The 21,254-nt window shown below is 33.0% G+C and overlaps 1 protein-coding gene across 1 annotated transcript; it reads right to left on the bottom strand.

Annotated features, from left to right (window-relative positions):
• Positions 1-6,397: 6,397 nt before the first annotated feature.
• Positions 6,398-8,908, bottom strand: LOC21385665 (anthocyanidin 3-O-glucosyltransferase). The gene is made up of 3 exons (XM_024175522.1): positions 8,388-8,908; positions 7,489-7,509; positions 6,398-7,280 (listed from the first exon to the last, which is right to left on the bottom strand). Exons 1-3 carry the CDS (start codon positions 8,906-8,908, stop codon positions 6,398-6,400), a joined length of 1,425 nt encoding a protein of 474 aa, XP_024031290.1.
• Between the last annotated feature and the right edge of the window lie 12,346 nt (positions 8,909-21,254).

Here is a 21,254-nt window from a genome sequence, read left to right as displayed (position 1 = left end):
TTACTATAATCAAATAAAAAATTTTATTCATATTTAAATATTTACAATTATGTTTTCCATTGTTCAACACAGAGAAGAACAATTGAATATAACACTTTGGAGAGAAACAAGAGAACATTTCGATGAAAATGCTGTGCGGTCAATGACGGAACCAATTGTTATTGCTTTTACAACAATGGCAGCCAAACAGTACCAAGGTTATTATTTATGTTACAATATATTCTTATAATTTCTTATATAACTAACTATACATTTTTATTTATTACAGGATGTCTTTATTTATCAAACACATCTGATACTTTTTATTTCTTAGATCCAGAAATACCAGAAACACGAAAAATTAAACAAAGGTATAAAAAAATACTAACTTTTTAATATTAATATATATGCATTTTCTCATTTTTATTTATTCATATAAACATAAATATTTCCATACAGATTCTGTCATTCCATTCAGAACTTAGATTACATTGCTACATCAGCAAGACCATCAATATCATTAGAAGACCAGAAGACCGCAAATTGTATCACCATCGCAGAATTACGAGCTTTAAATTCATTCTAAAATCAGGTATAAACTTTATCAATACAATCCATTAAATATAATATATATATATTTTAAATTAAAATGTTTCTTTGTGTACTTATTAGGAAACAAAATACACAGTTAGAGCAACTATAACTGATCTGAATACATATCAAGGATGGTTCTATTATGCTTGCACAAAGTGTTACAGACAAGTGCAGGAATCTGGAACATCATGGTGGTGTGATACTGATGGATATCTATCTACAGTGCCACTGACTTGGTAATAAATTTTATTACAAAAAATAAACAAATTAATTTTTAATTAACAAATATAATAAATATATTTGATTTTTTTATACAGGTACAAAATAAATATACAGATCAAAGATAGTACTGGAAGAACAGACACTGTAATGTTTGGTAAAACAGTATTTTCACTTATTAACAAAGCTTGCTCTACACTTACTTACGATGAGGGATACACTGATCGTTACATGATTCCTTCTATTTTAGAAGAAATAAAAGGAATATAAAAAATATTCGTCATACAGTTTCAAAGTCGAGGAGCTTCTATCGATAAAGTTATTTTGAAGACTTTCAATGACGATGAGCCTCAATTGTTCTTACCACCTACAACAACTGAATCTTCGAAAGAGGCAGCATCAGTTTCAAAGCCAATTCACGCTTTTTCAGTCCTCATGAATCTACCTCTTTCGTGAGTTCATTGAAAAAAAGAAAGCAAATCAGGTAAAATTATCTATTATATATTATATTAAATATTTAAATTAATATGCAAACATTTACTACAATTTAATGATAATTATTTTATTATTTATTTATTTCTTAATTGCAGCTCGGAAGAAACAACAAGCCAGAGCAAAAAAAAGTAGATATATGAATAAATCTGTGTATATCTGTAAATAAGTTTGTATGTTTTTACTTAGACAAATAGAGATATAAATAAATGTGTATATATGTGTTACAAATTTACAATAACTTATAAACATATATATATATATATATATGTGTGTGTGTGTGTGTGTTTTTATATAATTTTTAAATTTAAATTGTTATTAATTAAACTATTGCATATCCGTACAAATGCACGGGTATTCCACTAGTAGTAACTATAAATAGAGCTGTTCGAAGGAGAAATGAATAAATAAATAATTAAAACAACAGAGTGTCAGAGTCTATTAGCTAAGCCTCCTTCAAATGGAAACAAAAAAAAAAAACAAATTTTCTTTTGCTTTTATCTTCGGGAGTAAATTGTAGGATTATTTTAAAAAATGCCTCAAAAAGTATGTATCTTATTTCAATGTGCTCTCAAATTTTTTAAAATAATTCAAAACACCTCTTATTTATAAAAAAAAAACATATCAAAATACTCCATTCGTCTAATTCTATCTATAATCCAAATAGTTTTGCTGACGTGTCATGTAATTCTAATATATCTACAGTATAGAATGTCACATTTAAATTTTGTAATTACAATTAAAAACACTTAAAAAATATCACATCTCAATTCGAATTAAAAACTCGAATTCACGAAATAAAAGAGACCTAATTTTTTTAAAAAATAATTAAATATTAGAAACATTAATAAATGAGTAATTAAAATAAAAGAAAAAAGACCCTTAACCTCACCCAAGCATCATCTCCTTCCACCCCTAAATCCTCAAACCTAATTCTTGACAAGTACCAGACCCTAAGCACCACCACTTCCAACCATGCTTACTCCTCTTTCCTCCACTAGTCTCGCGATTCCTTCCTCACCTCCAACCACGAGGACTACCACAACCTTGTCCTCCCTCCCGAGCCGACTTGCTCAATCTCAACCTCAAACTAGCTTTGTCAAACCCAAACTTTTGGTGAAGGAGAAGGGGAAAAAACTTGGTGCTCAGGAGGGGAATAGGCCAACACTAAGACCTGCACATAGAGGGAAATGGTGCTCGACAATGTCTTTGGTACTCATGTGGTGGAGGGGAATCGTGGCGATTAAGCTGGTTTGAGGCTACGCTTCCAAAGCTGGATCTGGTTCATAGCAACCCATCGAGCCATCTCAGGTCACGGGAGATCTCTACGTTTGTCTTGATCCCGCTCGAAGATTCGAGTTTTGAGATTGAGAGGCATTTGTTTGGATTTTGGTCTGATTTAGATGAGAAATAAAATGGTATTAATGGTGTTGATTAGGGATGGGTGTGGCTGGGCTCGGAGGCGAGTGGGGCGCGAGGTGGGCGGCGGCGGAGTTTGGAATGGAGTTGGGCAGCATCGGAGAAAGCCTCATGAAGGCGAGTCTCAACGGTGAGAATGGAGATGGTTGTTGGATTTTTTAATGATTTAATTATTTAAAGAGGTGGATGAGTGTGGAGAGAAAAGAGGGAGTGTAAATAAAATCATCTTTAATGATTTTATAAAAATAGTTATGGATAATTTTAGTAATTTTAGAATAATAAGGGTGTGTATAAAGAAAATTTAATTATTTAAAAATTATGTGTGGTGTGTAATTAAATGCAGGGTGTGAATAGAACCATTCAATTAAATGATGTGACAAAGCAGTTGTCTTTTAAACCACAACAACTTTCTTTTTCTTTTTTCCTTTTTTCTAAATGGAGAAGTCAATACATACTCAAATATAGTCGCAAGTGACCACCATATATAAAAGTACTCGACAATAGATAAAGATTAGATCGATTCATAAGTGAAGACGAATGAGACATTGAAATGAACACAAGTATCGAGACTTAAAAATAAAAGACTCGCTCGACACATTAATCATTGAGTGTGACAATGGCTCTTCAATAAAACCACTACAGGCGATAGATAAAACCAGCCAACTGAGATAAAAAGACTCAAACACTAAGGCCACTCACAAAATTGCACATAATCAAACCTAGCAGACTAGACTACTACCTCATAGAATGGTGAGGAAACAACTTTTGTTATTATCAATGAAAACATGAATGCTGAAACTGTGGAATCAACATTGTTTTTATTACATCAAAATAAACATAAAAAACAAGATAAAAGCCTCCAGCGACATGAATAAATTATCGTCCATAAACTGACCAATAAAAAACTATAGAGGACAAATAAATGAAGACCCAACACGACTCCACCACCGCTCCAAATATACCTAGGTCTAACAATTTTCGTTAGAGCAACTCTAATCATACTAGTCATTTCATATTTTTAACTAAAATGACTAATGATTTAGTTTTCTATTTTTTATTTTTTATAGTTTTTCTCCACTCCAACTATTAGCTAAATGATTAGCTATTTTTAAAGAATGTCTTCTATACTAGGTAAATATAGATAGCATGAAGCTGCTAATCATTTTTTTGTATTATTTTATTCTTTTAATTGCAATAAATGTAAAAATTCTTTCGTAAATTTAATAAAATTATTATATTTTAAATCTAATAGATATTAAAATAATTTATATTTAGTTAAAATAAGAGTTTAATTAAAGTGACTCACAACAAAATTATTAGCTAAAATAATTTTTAGCAATTTTAACTAAAATTTAATTAAAATTTAAAGAGTTTCCGTGAATATGCTCTTATCGCATGATTCGGTGAAGTTTTTTCTCGTCACGAGGGAGGGAGGTTAGTGGTTGCTAATTAGTAATTTCATGATTACCTTTAATATAGTTTTCTTCACGTTCGGTTTAGATGCAACTTGCTAATGATTGTGTGTTATAATAATGATGATCCCGCATCTTTGAATCTTTGACTCGATTTTAAGATAATCGGGAAAAAGTTGTATAGCCAATACTTACAGGAGCTTCCCAGCTGACAAAATATAAACATAAAATATATACATTACAACGCTTGGAAGAACATGCCTGAGCACAAAAAGAGGATTCAGATCGCATGCTGGTATCTATTTAAAATAAAATTTGTCCTAAACATTTTTAATTATGGATACAATAAATAAGATTCATTTGTTGATTTTTTAATGTATTTTAGGATTGGTTTAACCTTGATATGACCGCGTCAATGGCATCATTAGAGTTGTAGTTGACCGTGAAGCTAGCAAATGTTACAAGGACTAGAAGACTACCTTGCACAGACACTTCCAGAAGATGGGAGGGGCAGAAAATGAGGATTTTGTTAGGCAAAATCCTCCTAAAAACTTGAAAAAAAAAAAAAAAAAAAAAAAAAAAAAAAAAAAAAAAAAAACAACCAGTATCAAGCAGCACGAAATCCACTTTATATTAGTAGTATGAGAAATCTTGATAAATACTTATTAAAAATGTATGAGTCGTGATTTTTATCTGTTATTTTTTATTAATATTATTTTTAGTCAAATAACTACATTAAAAAAAAGATATTACTTAGGAATAAGGGATAAAAATCCAGACTAATGTAATTTTTAAGATAAATTTAACCATTTTCTCTAATATATAGTGTATATATAGTAATAATAAATAAATAATATTATATATATTAAAATATTATACATGTAACAATCTTTTTCCTTTTGTTTGATAAAAAAATGGAAAATTAACTTATTTCCTTTTGTTTTTCATCTTTTTGGTGTTCCTCTAAATGAGTCAATACTAATATACGGTAATATGAAACGGGCTAAACCTCTGAAAATGCCACAACATAGAGGACAAAAAATTATAAACATTAAATTATCCACATCTTCTATTATTTATTATTTATTCACCTTTTTTTAGTGATGTCTTCTATTGCTTAAAATTGAGATCTTGCCCGGTTCCATTAACAATCACAAAAACCCACAGCAAATTGAAATTTTACTCTTTCAATGTAAAACCTTCTTCTCCAAGCACACTTCAGCAATTACAGACTTGTATTTCCTCTTGCTTTTCTTTATTTTTTTATGACAAACAATTTCTCAATTTAAACATCACATATGACATATGACCATGATAATTAGGATTAATTACAAAAATACTCTCTAAACTTTGAGCTGTGTAGCACTTTGCACAAAATCTTAAAAACGTAACATCCGTTTTCCCCGAACTACGAATTATTAAAAAAAAAAGTCCTTTTGTTAAAGTTTTTAACAGAAACTAATGTATGATATATAATTTAGGCGTATTGTAGTAATCCTATCGATTCTTAGAAAAGATTAAATCATAAAAAATATTAAATGGTACAAAAATATTTTTTAATTCTAATTTATATGCACGTAGTATTTACTATACTATATATGTCAACATTTTTTTAGATTGTTGGTGTTTTGAAAACTGTTATTAAAAATATATTGTGAGTTAAGTTAAAAATATATATTGTAAATTAAAGAATTATTAGCTTTAATTTAATTTTTGCTGAAAGAGTTTTATTTAATTAATCAATAAGAAGAGTAAGATTAAAAATTTTGTTTTATTTATTATCATATTAAACGGAAATTAAAATATGTTTTTAAGAAATGTAAATTTAAGTGACGGGTAGAAGATTATTTGTGCACCAAACTCTTTAAGAACAATCAAAATATTGTGTGACAAATTTCAGTTCCGTTAGAGACCCTAACAGAAGGGAATCTTTCGTTAACGTTGAACAAATGTTACATTTTAAAAGAGTAAAATGTTACAAGTGTCATAATTTGAGAGGAATTTTTGTAATTATTAATCCTAATAATTATTACTAAATAACATTGAAAGAACAAATCTAAGGTATCACATTAAATATGTAATACGTATGTGAAAGTAGGGACCGAGTAAGAGATACATATGTGAAAAAGTATGTAGAACATATAATTTCTGATACAAATTTGACAGCTGAAACTAAATAACTATTGGTAATTTATTTTTTATGGTTCTACTATAGAAAGTCTCAAACATATTTATTTTTGACACAAATTGAATCCAACAACAAGGGCACAGAAAATCTTCATTCAATCAACTAAAGGGTTATGAACCAGAATTTTTTTCATTTCCGCAACCATATTCGAGATGAACTTCTCTTGAACATCCTTTTCTCGTAAAAACTTATGCCACTTCTTTTGGTTCAACCGAATCGACTTGCCAGGTTCCTTCTCAACCTCTACCATAATGGTCTTCACTGCGGTGAAGATATCTTCTTTCCCAAAATACCCGTCTTGGTCTCTCCTGTTTACCTCAATCCCAGCCTTCAAAATCCCATTCTCACACATGAGCATAGAGTTAAAGAACTGGTCACTTTTTATAGGCAGAAGCACCAACTGACAATCATTCACAAGACCTTCTATCAAAGAACTAAACCCTGCGTGACAAAGGTAACAACCAACACTATCATGTCCTAAGATAAGTTGTTGTGGGACCCATCCTATGTGGACACGACCTCTCTCTTTTGTTCTCTCTAAGAAACCTACCGGTAGTGCATGTTTAAGCTCGGCCTCAGCGTTGACTTTTGCCGGAAAGTTCAACACGAACAAAAATGGAATGCCTGTGAGCTCCAACCCCAGAGCCAGTTCACTTATTTGTTCTTTGGTAAGAAACGTTTCGCTTCCGAAGGAGCAGAAAACGACGGATTTCGCCGAAAATTGAGCCAACCATTTTGTCCAATCTTCATCATTGAGTACTACAGATGATGGTGGCTCGGCTGGCACGAGGGGACCGGTTAATATGAATGGTTTATGTATCTGGGATTTCAAGAAATCTAGATATAAACCTTCCATTTCAAAGCAGGTTTTTATAACAATAGCCGTTGAACTATTAAAGGCTTCTTGAACTCGAAAGAAATTATTTGGACTCTCGTTGAAGCTCTCGTAATGGAATAAATTGGTCCGAGCTTGGAAAGTTTTGATCAGATTGGAGTGATCGGCTGCAATATGCTCATACCCAAACCTTACAAAACACAACAAGCATGGAGACACCGAGTTGTTTTATTCAATAAATAGAGGATGTATGCATTAAATATCGTATTACTGACTAAAAATATAAAAACAAAGTAATCGAAACTCAAGTCTTCTATTTTAGTGTCCGGATATGGAAAGCTATGGACCATAATCCAAGTGAAGTAAGGCTTCTGTCATAGTTACTCTGACAGGGAAATGTAATTTTTTTTTTCTAGTTCAAAAAAAAAAAGTCTTCTATTTTAGTGTCTTATTTCTCGCCTACATATATTTATTTCAACTAATTATTAGGATTGGAAATTTCTATATGGGAAAATTAATGTTTTATGTATTTGTTATCTTTTTTGTATTTATTTTCGTATTGGAAAATCTTGATGGTTAGGTAACTTACAATATTCTGTAATTCATGCAACTTGTATTTATAAGAAAATAACAATAATTAAATAAGAAAATAATGAGTAGAAGAGAAGATAAAGATTTAATGTGGTTTGACAATATGGCTACGTTCACGAAGTAGGAATAAATCAGAGAGAATTCACTAATAAAGAGTACTTCATATAAATACAAATTACATAAGCTACCTAAAATTAAAACCAAGAGATTTCCTATATAAAATCAAATACAAATAAAATCAAAATATTAATACAGGTAACAATGTAAAAAATATTATTTTCTTAATAATTTCTCCATTCGTTTTATGAATTTACCATGATCACCTAATTTTTTAGGGCTATAATACCAATGTGCCATAATGAGAACAAGAAGAAGAAGAAGAAGAAGAAGAAGAAGAAGAAGAAGAAGAAGAATAATTATAATAATAAAACTCTATGTAGACCCTACCTCTTAATTATTACCATAAACTTTTGAACGAGAATTCGTAAATCAATTCTTATATTCGCATCCTTTAATTCTTTTCAAAACTGGACTATTTATACAAAGCAGCTAAATTTAGTATTCTAATGACCAAAGTTTTACGAAGAATTGATAAACTAAATCAAATAACATAAAATACAGTAAAATTTGGAGTTCCCAAAAAGCAATATATACCAACCTCATGGGAAACCCTTGTGGAGGTTTTCTAAGGTCATCAACAGTTGGGTTTCCATCTACGCCTGCAAGCCTGCTGGGGGCAACAACGTACGCGCAGGCAATGGCAGAGAATACTATGAAGAGCATTGCCTTGATGCCGAGCTCAGAAGCTAGAGAGGGAAGCCAGTGTTGAGCAAAGTCAAAGAGTACAAAATCCGGTTTGAGGTCGGAAAGGAGGGATTTTACTTGAGGTTGGGTGAGATCAATGGCTGTAATGAGCTTGATGGCCTCGGATGGAGGCAAATCGAATGTTCCCGCGATGTCGGGAGGGAGGCCTAGAGATGGTGAGAGTTGGAGGGGAATGATTTGCGTGGTAGGCGATGGAATGAGTAGGTTTTCGATTCGAGGAATGAAGCCGGGGATGGTGAAAAAAGATATGCGAACTCCATGGGAGGAAAGCTTGTTGGAAAGTTGTATGAAAGGGCTAACATGACCAAATGCAAAGAAGGGAAACATCACAACGTGAAGCTGATCATCACCCATGTTAATGTTCTTGGCTAATTCTCTCTCTGTGTGTGTGAATATAAGAGATGTGTGTCTTTGTGTGTAATTATTGGAGATTTTATATAGTTGAAGTATTCGTAAAAGCACCAATTATATATAGTTGAAGTATTCGTAGAAGCTCACAAGCTAAATGCATAAAAAGAGAGCAAACTATAAATTTTTTTTTTTTTTTTGGTTGCTTGGAAATATAATATGAAGTTGGATCATGACGTTTGCATATTAAAATGCAACCATTGTCATCGACCGTATCTGATTTTGTGATTCGAATGCATTAAAAAAAACAAAAACAAAAACAAAGCAGCTTATTTTGTTATATAGTGCGGGGCATGCATCTAGTTGACTTTGGCTACTCAACCACTCCTTAATTTCAGTAGACAAACAATTTAAGTGCTCTCCTCGTGGGGCTTAAACTAATTTTCCGAGTCCATTGTTTTCCTAAGATTATTTCTAATGCACTCTCGAATTATCGTTTTAATGTCAAATTTTAGTATTTGAATAAAAAAAAATTAGAGTGTTATTTTTTGTGTTAAATTTAACATGTTTTATATTTGGTACCTCGACACCAACTATATAGTATATGTTAGAATATTTTTATGTGGACTTCCATAATAATAATAATTTATTTTGTAATTAATTAAAATATTTTGTAGATAACTGTGTTAATGTGAATTCATAAATGTATGTATGTTAAATATCAGCCCATAATGGGGTGGACACGTATTTTATTAACTCGCTTGAGGCATATGAACTCCCTCTATCTCATAATATTTGGTCAAGCCATTGGGCCAGATACCTTATCTAATTGAATATTGGTTAAAGCCAAATACCCCTATTTTTTATATATAGTCAGCCACCCTTTTGTTTTCGGTGTGCTTGTGGGGGCTTTTGGGGTCTGGCCAAGAGGGAGAGATAGGGAGGAGCTCAAGAGCACCTCTTGCCATTCTTTCTCATGCTTGCAGCTCCTTCACTCACTTCCGGCCAGCCATCGATGTTTTCTGGTGACCATGAACGGCTTGTCTCCGCTACCTACCGGAAGAGGTAACATTCTTTGTCCACTTGAATGTATGCCTAAATCCCAGAAAAGTTTTTATGGCATTTTTAGATTTTTTGCTAGATTAGTTATTTTGATCTTGTTTACATTGTGTCACTACTACAATTTGGCCTATTTACGACGACAGATGTCATCACAAATAAGTGAATATTTGCGGCGCCTTGTTGTCGCAAATAATTTCGTAAAACTGAAAAAAATAATGTCATCGCAAAAACGTCACATGTCGTCACAAATAATGGCTGGCGCCATATCTCGTATGCCGCAAACTTTTAGTGCCAAAATAACATTTTTTACGAAGACATGTCGTCACAAATAGTTCATTATTTGCGACACAAATAGTCCCTCACAAATAAAATTTAATTTATTTTTTTTCCCGAGCAAAAAGGATTATTTTGATGGGTGGCAAATTTTTTTTACGACGACATTAATGTGTGTTGTCACAAAAAGTGATTTGTATTCCCCCACTAATGTACAAGGTGGGAAAACTGGGCGGGACCCCAAATATTATTTGCGACGACAAGACAGATGTCGTCACAAATAACGATTCCTGAACCTTCCTCCCACAACATTTTTCATCGTAAATAATGCAGTGTCGTCACAAATAATTTTAAGTTATATTTGCGACTACATGTCGTTGTAAATAGTCTACTATGTCGTCGCAAAAAAGTCTGTTATATGCCCACGAGCAGAGCCTCCTCCTCCATTTTCTTCGATTGGTTTCTCTCTCTCTCTCTCACTCGGCCTCTTACCGGTTTTCTACAGTTTTCTCACCCCAAAATCTCAAAATCTCTTTGTATTCTCTTCAAAATCAACAATATTATAAGTTTTATTTGTTTTTTATCCAAAAAAATCTGAAAATCTAAAATTCCGCCACCACCGCCGAAATCTGCTGCTGCCTCTGAAGTTCGCTGCCGCCGCCCTTTGTCCCTGTTAATCTTGCCATTTTCAGCCCCCATTTCAGTGGGTTTGAATTTTGTATGTTTTTTTGGTCCGAATTATTATATTTGTTAGTTTAAAATATATGAGTTTTTTGTTATTTGAATTTTATATAATTATAGATTTTAAATCTTAAAATTTGATTTATAGATTTTAGAACTAGTATATAATTTAAAATTTGGATTATAGATTAAATTTTAGATTATGAATTTTGAGATTGTTGAAATTTGATATTGAGATTGTTGAAATTTTAAGATTATAATTTGATTTGGGTTGAGATTAAAAGTTTTCATAATCATTATGGGTGGCACATCTTGCAGTTATGGTGTGCTGAAATCTTTTAAAAATTATTTTTTACAGGTTTGAATTTTTGGATAATAAGAAAAATATGTCGTTATAATACGAAAATTTTATTAAAACCTATTAATTTTAAGAATTTAATTAATAAGAATTAGTTATATTAATAGAAAGAAAATTAAATATTAATTATAAACATTATGAGTGCAACAATAAAAAAATAACTTGTTCATTAAATTTGATAAAACTTATAAAATTGAAGCATGAAATGTTAAACTTTCTTTATAAACGTGATTATATAGTCATGAGAAAACATGAAGTATGATTAGATGTGTTATTATTTTTATACTCAAGATGCCAATTGACAAGAGTTGAATACGTCTGAAAAATTGGTTGTCTGATCAGTATTGGGAAGGGTTGTCTGCGTCTATCAATATTGCCAATGATCATGTTGATAAAAGCGGTTGTACAAGTTGTTCGTGTCGGAGGTGTTTAAATCATAAGTGTTTTTCAATAGAAACAGTTAGAGCACACATACACCAATATGGTTTCAATCCTTTATATACGACGTGGTATTACCATGGCGAAGACGATGTTGCGACCAATCCAATAAAGGAATCCGTTGATGAGATGGTTGCAGTTATATATGATGTTCTTGGAAATAACTCTAATCATGATATGTCGGACGAAGTAGAAGCTAAAGTGTTAGGTAATGCGTAGCACGGTGAATTTAAAGAGTTTTTATCTGAGCACGAATCGACATTGTATCCAGGGTGTACTAAGTATTCCCCATTGAATTTTTTTGGTGAAACTTATGCATTTAAAGGTGTTGTACAAATGTCCCAATGAGTGTATGAACTCTGTTTTGAAGCTGTTGAAAGATGCATTTCCTAAAGGAATTAAACTTCTAGATTCGTATTACGAGGCGAAGAAGAAATTGGGTAAACTCAGTTTGGGCTACAAAACACTACATGTCAGTAAGTATGATTGTGTGATATTCTGGAAGGAGAATGCTGATCTACAGGTTTGTCCAGTATGTAACACTAGTCGTTGGAAAAGTAAAAAAACAAAAAGTAAAAAAGTACCTCAGAAAGTATTATCATATTTTGCTTTGAAGGATCGATTGAGTCGTCTGTATAGCTCACGTAGCAATGCAAAGGAAATGACGTGGCACATGCGGGGGCGTTCGAAGGATCCAGACTTAATGTGTCATCCAGTTGATGGTAGGGAGTGGAGAGATTTAGATATGAAGTATCCTGAATTTGCTCGTGAACTAAGAAACGTTTGATTGGGTTTAGCTACTGATGGTTTTAATCCGTTCAGAAGCATGAGCTTATCATAAAGTATGTGGCCGGTGGTTCTTATTGCTTACAATTTACCTCATTGGTTATGCATGAAGGATCCGTATAAGATGTTGACACTCTTGATTCTCGGCCAAAATGCCCCTGGAAAAGATATTGATGTATTTTTGCGACCACTTGTTGACGAACTTAAAGAGCTATGGGAAGAGGGAATCATTGTTCGTGACGCTGCTTCAAATGCATCGTTTAAGATGCGTGCTACATTGCTAATGACTATCAATGATTATCCTGCACGTGCTAGTTTGTCTGGCTGGAGTGGACATGGGTATTTAGCATGTTCATCATGTAATGATGCAACACCATCAAAGAGGTTGATGAGTAAAAACTGTTTTGTTGGGCATTGATGGTGGCTTCCTATTGGGCATAGAATGAGAAACAGTAGGAAGTTTGATGGTAAGGTTGATCGTCGTGCTTTTCTACCTCAGAAGTCTATCGAAGAAATACTATTTCAGTTACAGAACGTTGGATCCAGACTGCCTGGTAAACATGAAAAGTTTGGCGGTAAGAAACGACAGAACCAAAGTAGTTACCTCAAATTTATGAATTTTTTATAAATATTTTTAAGAAATTGTGTACGAAATAAAGTTACAGATAAAATTTTTTTTTACGACACAGCATCTCGATGTCTGGCCCAGTAGCTACATGCGCCGGCTCTGCAGGAGGATCACAGCCTCCACCTGATCTAACGAAACTCCCAGTACATTGTCAGTCAGGTATTATATGCTATAACACATACTCCTAAAACTTATTGCATGTCGAACTCTCTATAATCAAATTTTGTTATTTTTATTTTTGTACAGTTTCGGAGCTGACATCTCGACGTTGGTCTGGTCAAGGAGTAGGTATAGGTCGAGATATAGTAGAGAAAGTATACAAAGATGGGAAGCTTGATGTTACATTTGACGAGATAGGTTCGTGGAAGACGATTAGCGAAAACGCTAAATATTTTGACAGTGTTGTAGGCTTGAATACAAGAGATATATGTGACCCACATTACAACGCCTGGAAGGACGTGCCTGAGGAGCACAAAAAGAGGATCCAGATCGCATGCTGGTATCTATTTAAAACAAAATTTGTTCTAAACATTTTTAATTGTGGATACAATAAATAAGATTCATTTGTTGATTTTTTTATGTATTTTAGGATTGGTTTAACCTCGACTATGACCGCGACAATGGCATCATTAGAGTTGTAGTTGACCGTGAAGCCATCAAATGTTACAAGGACTAGAAGACTACCTTGCACAGACACTTCCAGAAGATGGGAGGGGCAGAAAATGAGGATTTTGTTAGGCAAAATCCTCCTAAAAACTTGAGGAGCAAAGAGGAATGGGGACCTTGCTGTGATCGTTTTACGTCCCCTACTTTTCAGGTTCAATTTCATTATATTTTCTTACTTTTTATTAATTGGTTTATTTAATTATTAAGTATGTTACTAATTCATCTATGATTATTGCTAGAAAAAGTATGCTACAAATCAACAAAACCATGGCAGTCAGAAGTGGTCTAGCTTCCATGATAGAAAGTCATACTCCCAACATCGTTTTGATAAGGTAATACAAATTTGCATACTTTTTATGCTTTTGTCACTTTGGCTTAATAATTATTCTAACACGTTTAACTTGATTAGGCAAATCCCGAGACCCAGGAGCCAAGATCATTAATTGGCAATTGGGGTAACATGCACCATCATGGGCAGAATTTTATCAATCCGGATGCGGAACATGTATTTGTAAGTAAATTTTAAACTTATTTCTTTTTTGATATTTAACATAACATATTATACTATTTTTATTCATTTTTATTTCATATACCTTTGTAGGCTCAGATGGAGGTGGAAAGAACCACGTAGATGACACAGTCTGGTTGGGAAGGTTCATCCACAGAAGTTAATGAGGGGGGGATTATATCCCAAGTCTTGGGAAAGTGCAGAGGACACATTAAGGAAGTGAGACCGACACTGCCACGGAGGAATCATTCAAGCGCTTCCACCTCATCATCTACTTCGCAATCGGACGAGTCGTCTTCGGTTAATTTGCCCCAGCATGTCAAAAATTGGCTGAACAACCTGTACATCGAGCAACACAACATGTTCAACAACCAGCAGATCATGATGGAAGTCTTGTGCTCAATGAATCCCAACATCAACTTCTTGCCAATTAGTTGCCCCCAACCATTGGTTCCTCCGCCGCCTGAGCGAAACGAAGAAGACGAGGATGAGGACGACGATGCTGCTAATTTAGAAGATTAAAATATCTATTTTTATTTTTTTATTATCAATACTTTTTAGTATTTCTTAATTAATTTACTTTTTAAGACTTATTTTATTATTGTGTTGACTATTTTATATCAATTATATTATTTTATTTTATTATAAATCTTCTTCAAATTTTTATCTTTATTAATTAATATTATTAAGAAAGTACAAAAAAAAAGAAAATACTATATGTGATGACATTTCTAAGGTGTCGTTGCAAATATATCACGTTACTAGCAACGACAGTGTAGTTGCAAAAGGTTTTAAACACTTTTGCGATGACACTATGTCGTCGCAAATGATCTATGACACGTCATCATCAACGACATAATCAACAGAACATTCGTGACGACTTATGCACGATGACTGTTGTCGCAAATATATTTGCGACAACACCTCAAAACTTTGTCGTCGCAAATATATCATTTGCGTCTAATTTTTTGCGGTGACTCATTTGCGACGACATGTTGTCAAAAAATGATGTATTTGCAATGACATATCACCTATTTGCGACGACATTGAGTCGCCGTAAATGACCTTTTTTGTGGTAGTGTGTTTAGATAATTTTAAATCTAGCAATTGGTATCAGAGTCAACTTACTTGGGCTTAGAGCTACAATTTTCGGATTCTACATTTTCGGTGGATCAAAAACCCAAAATTTTGAATCCATGTTTTAGCTCAAAGAAATGATTCATTGAGGTTACCCACTTCAAATATTTCTTATGGGTGATAATTTTCCTAAGTTTCGTGAGGCGATTTGGCCGATTTATTGTGGTTTCAAGCTTGGAAAATGGCCGGAATGGATTTTCATTTTCATTTGAAATTTTGAGTGTTTTAGGTCATTTTAATGTTATAGATCAAAAGAGGACTGAATGTGGAGAAAATTTCCTTTTGAATCATCAAAAACGGAGTTCCAGAGCCCAAGATATGGCCGGGTCGGGTCGCGGGTCCTTTCGGGTTGTTTTTTACCCTGCTGGAGGTTAGGGACTCAAACACTTAGGCCACTCACAAAACTGCACATAACCAAACCTAGCAGACTAGACTACTACCTCATAGAATGGTGAGGTAATAACTGTCATTATTACACAATGAAAACATGAATGCTGAAACTCTGGACTCAACATTATTTTTATTACATCAAAATAAAAACCAAAAACAAGATAAAAGCCTCTAGCCACACGAATAAATTACGGTCCATAAACTGACCAATAAAAAACTATAGAGAACAAATAAATGAGGACCCAACACGACTCCACCACCACTCCAAATATACCTAGGTCTAACAACTTTTGTTAGAGCAACTATAATTATGCTATTCATTTCATGTTTTTAACCAAAATAACTAATGATTTTGCTTTTTTTTTTTAAGTGTTTTTCTACACTCTAACTATTAGCTAAATGGTTAGCTATTTTAAAGAATGTCTTTCATACTAGGTAAATATAGCTAGCATGAAGCGACTAGTCATTTTTTATATTATTTTATTCTTTTAATTGTAATAAATGTAAAGATTTTTATATAAATTCAATAAAATTATTATATTTTAAATTTAACAAATATTAAAATAATTTATATTTAGTTAAAATAAGAGTTTAATTAAAGTGACTCACAACAAAATTATTAGCTAAAATAATTTTTAGCAATTTTAACTAAAATTTAATTAAAATTTAAAGAGTTTCCGTGAATATGCTCTTATCGCATGATTCGGTGAAGTTTTTTCTCGTCACGAGGGAGGGAGGTTAGTGGTTGCTAATTAGTAATTTCATGATTACCTTTAATATAGTTTTCTTCACGTTCGGTTTAGATGCAACTTGCTAATGATTGTGTGTTATAATAATGATGATCCCGCATCTTTGAATCTTTGACTCGATTTTAAGATAATCGGGAAAAAGTTGTATAACCAATACTTACAGGAGCTTCCCAGCTGACAAAATATAAACATAAAATATATACATTATAACGCTTGGAAGAACGTGCCTGAGCACAAAAAGAGGACTCAGATCGCATGCTGGTATCTATTTAAAATAAAATTTGTCCTAAACATTTTTAATTATGGATACAATAAATAAGATTCATTTGTTGATTTTTTAATGTATTTTAGGATTGGTTTAACCTCGATATGACCGCGACAATGGCATCATTAGAGTTGTAGTTGACCGTGAAGCTAGCAAATGTTACAAGGACTAGAAGACTACCTTGCACAGACACTTCCAGAAGATGGGAGGGGCAGAAAATGAGGATTTTGTTAGGCAAAATCCTCCTAAAAACTTGAGGAGCAAAGAGGAATGGGGACCTTGTTGTGATCGTTTTACGTCTCCTACTTTTCAGGTTCAATTTCATTATATTTTCTTACTTTTTATTAATTGGTTTATTTAATTATTAAGTATGTTACTAATTCATCTATGATTATTGCCAGAAAAAATATGCTACAACTCAACAAAACCGTGGCAGTCAGAAGTGGTCTAGCTTCCATGATAGAAAGTCATACTCCCAACATCGTTTTGATAAGGTAATACTAATTTGCATACTTGTTATGTTTTTGTCACTTTGGCTTAATAATTTTTCTAACACGTTCAACTTGATTAGGCAAATTCCGAGACCCAGGAGCCAAGATCATTAATTGACAATTGGGGTAACATGCACCATCATGGGCAGAATTTTATCAATCCGGATGCAGAACATGCATTTGTAAGTAAATTTTAAACTTATTTCTTTTTTGATATTTAACATAACATATTATACTATTTTTATTAATTTTTATTTCATATACCTTTGCAGGCTCAGATGGAGGTGGAAAGAACCACGTAGATGACACAGTCTGCTTGGAAAGGTTCATCCACAGAAGTTAATGAGGAGGGGATTATATCCCAAGTCTTGGGAAAGTGTAGAGGACACATTAAGGAAGTGAGACCGACACTGCCACGGAGGAATCATTCAAGCGCTTCCACCTCATCATCTGCTTCGCAATCGGACGGGTCGTCTTCGGTTAATTTGCCTCAGCATGTCCAAAATTGGCTGAACAACCTCTACATCGAGCAACACAACATGTTCAACAACCAGCAGATCATGATGGAAGTCTTGTGCTCAATGAATCCCAACATCAACTTCTTGCCAGTTAGTTGCCCCCAACCATTGGTTCCTTCGCCGCCTAAGCAAAACGAAGAAGATGAGTATGAGGACGACGATGCTGCTAATTTAGAAGATTAAAATATCTATTTTTATTTTTTTATTATCAATACTTTTTAGTATTTCTTAATTAATTTACTTTTTAAGACTTATTTTATTATTGTGTTGACTATTTTATATCAATTATATTATTTTATTTTATTATAAAGTTTCTTCAAATTTTTATCTTTATTAATTAATATTATTAAGAAAGTACAAAAAAAAAGAAAATACTATATGTGATGACATTTCTATGGTGTCGTTGCAAATATATCACGTTACTAGCAACGACAGTGTAGTCGCAAAAGGTTTTAAACACTTTTGCGATGACACTATGTCATCGCAAATGATCTATGACACGTCATCATCAACGACATAATCGACGGAACATTCATGATGACTTATTCGCGATGACTATTGTCGCAAATATATTTGCGACAACACCTCAAAACTTTGTCGTCGTAAATATATCATTTGCGTCTAATTTTTTGTGGCGACTCATTTGCGACGACATGTTGTCAAAAAATGATGTATTTGCCACGACATATCACCTATGTGCGACGACATTGAGACACCGTAAATGACCTTTTTTGTTGTAGTGTGTTTAGATAATTTTAAATCTAGCAATTGGTATCAGAGCCAACTTACTTGGGCTTAGAGCTACAATTTTCGGATTCTACATTTTCGGTGGAACAAAAACCCAAAATTTTGAATCCATGTTTTTGTTGGAAATGTGTCTAGAAAGTAGGGTGTAATTTGTTATTTATGAAATGGCAAATATCGGACATCATTGTTTTGCTGACGTTTATAAATAAAATAAAGTTATGTTTTAATTCATAATCAAGAGTGTTAGTAATATTGCTTTGTCCATAGACTGTTATCAACGAAAGAAGAGTCAGGGAATCCCTGCCAGACAAGCTCTTCTAATATAGTTTAAAATTCATATTCGCAGTCTTAGGATCGATTGGGCAATCGAATCCGATTATGACTGTTAGATCGAACCATATGATGCTGGTCTCGGGGCATGGGAGTTGGACTCTGTGGTTGATCTAGACATGTTCACAACATGTTGAATAGACCATGTAACTAATTAGGTTAGAGCAAAAACCGTTTACAAAGCTCTAAACCTAATTATTACAACTTAAGTATATTTGTATAATTATCTCAATCCTGAAGTGAATACATAACTCGACTTAATTTCTCATGCTCTTTGATTCACCAATGAGATTAGATCATAGTTTTTGAACAACATCTCAACTATTGGGATCATGACATAATCAAGTTGGAGTTGTGTGATTTACAGATATGGAATTCGTAAACGATAATGTCACCTCATGCTTTATTGATGGGTGTGTGAATAAATAAACCAGGCTTGTATTCGATGATGGTATTCATTGATTAAGACATCGTGACATGTGCGAGACATCTTACGAACATATGTCTTTCTTATTCACAGTCATATAAAGGAGTTGAGGAAATAATGACTGGAATGGTAAAACGGTAATTTAATATACCATTCAAGTCACTGATATTTACGAAGGATAATAGTGCATTTATTCTGTGGACTGTGTGATAAATTGTATTAACACCATTAGAAAAATAACGCATATGAATCAAGAGATTAGTCGGCATCAAACCTTTAGTGGAGTCGTATGATGTCAGAATTAAATACGTCGATAACTTATCGGGATAAATTAATCGAGTATTGTAATTCCATAGCTTTGTTCATATGGGTCCATTCGGTCTCAAGGCTAGCTCTAATAAGTGGGAAAATTGAAACTGATGTTTTGTTACATAATTGTGTTTAAATAAATTCATTATGTTATTTTTCATTTATTTGATAATTGAAAAATAAAAGGAATGAATTTGAATTTTGAAATTAATGGTGATTAATTTAAAATTTAGAATAGAATTTGAACATGATTTGATTTGGCAATAAATGGGAAGGAAAATTTGGAAATCCCTAAGGCAAGAGGGAATTCGGATTTTGATTAAAAAGAGGAAGGAAAATTCAGAAATCCCAACTAGGGTTTGAGTTTTCGAATTTTCTCTTATAAAAAGATATTATTGAAAACCCTAGTGCTAAGAAAAAAATATCTCACTCTCATTCTCTCCCCAGGGTGGCCGGATTTTGTAACAAAATTAGAAGGAAATTTGTTTTCCTTAGGTTTTTGAAAAAGAGCCCACTCTCTAATCCCAAAACACTTAGAGTCATAGTCTTGAATCAACGAGTGGTTTGTGGTGTGATCGTGTTCATAAATCAACGGTCTTGTTTCACGGCAATTCTCCATCTCGGACGTGAGATAGTGAGACAAGATCCTTGCGGCCATATTTAATCCGATCGTCTTAAAGGTATGATTGTCATTTTATTCCTTTATCTATAAACATATATCATGCATGTATCTCTCGTTGTGATTTACGTTTAATTTGGAATTAAAAGAGATGTGAAAATTTTTTGAAATTTCCGCCTACAAGTTTGTTGTTGTTTAAATGATTTTTCACTTAAAAATCACAACTTGATCCTACAGTTTTAGCTCAAAGAAATGATTCATTGAGGTTACCCACTTCAAATATGTCTTATGGGTGATAATTTTCCTAAGTTTCGTGAGGCGATTTGGCCGATTTATTGTGGTTTCAAGCTTGAAAAATGGCCGGAATGGATTTTCATTTTCATTTGAAATTTTGAGTGTTTCAGGTCATTTTGATGTTATAGATCAAAAGAGGACAGAATTTGGAGAAAATTTCCTTTTAAATCATCAAAAACGGAGTTCCAGAGCCCAAGATATGTCCGGGTCGGGTCGCGGGTCCTTTCGGGTTGTTTTTTACCCTGCTGGAGGTTAGGGACTCAAACACTTAGGCCACTCACAAAACTGCACATAACCAAACCTAGCAGACTAGACTACTACCTCATAGAATGGTGAGGTAATAACTGTCATTATTACACAATGAAAACATGAATGCTGAAACTCTGGACTCAACATTATTTTTATTACATCAAAATAAAAACCAAAAACAAGATAAAAGCCTCTAGCCACACGAATAAATTACGGTCCATAAACTGACCAATAAAAAACTATAGAGAACAAATAAATGAGGACCCAACACGACTCCACCACCACTCCAAATATACCTAGGTCTAACAACTTTCATTAGAGCAACTCTAATCATGCTATTCATTTCATGTTTTTAACCAAAATAACTAATGATTTAGCTTTTTTTTTAAGTGTTTTTCTACACTCTAACTATTAGCTAAATGGTTAG

Source organism: Morus notabilis, unplaced genomic scaffold (assembly GCF_000414095.1).
Source record: "Morus notabilis unplaced genomic scaffold, ASM41409v2 Scaffold56, whole genome shotgun sequence".
NCBI classification, from domain to species: Eukaryota; Viridiplantae; Streptophyta; class Magnoliopsida; order Rosales; family Moraceae; genus Morus; species Morus notabilis.
This window is presented reverse-complemented; position numbering and strand designations above follow the sequence as displayed.

Excerpts from the sequence above, each read along its gene's own strand:
- LOC21385665 (XM_024175522.1), bottom strand. The coding sequence starts at position 8,908 with ATGGGTGATGATCAGCTTCACGTTGTGATGTTTCCCTTCTTTGCATTT. Across the intron at positions 7,510-8,387 it reads CCACAAGGGTTTCCCATGAG|AAGCCTTACTTCACTTGGAT; the intron begins GTTGGTATATAT and ends TAACTATGACAG. Across the intron at positions 7,281-7,488 it reads AGCCTTACTTCACTTGGATT|TTTCCAAGCTCGGACCAATT; the intron begins ATGGTCCATAGC and ends TCTGATCAAAAC.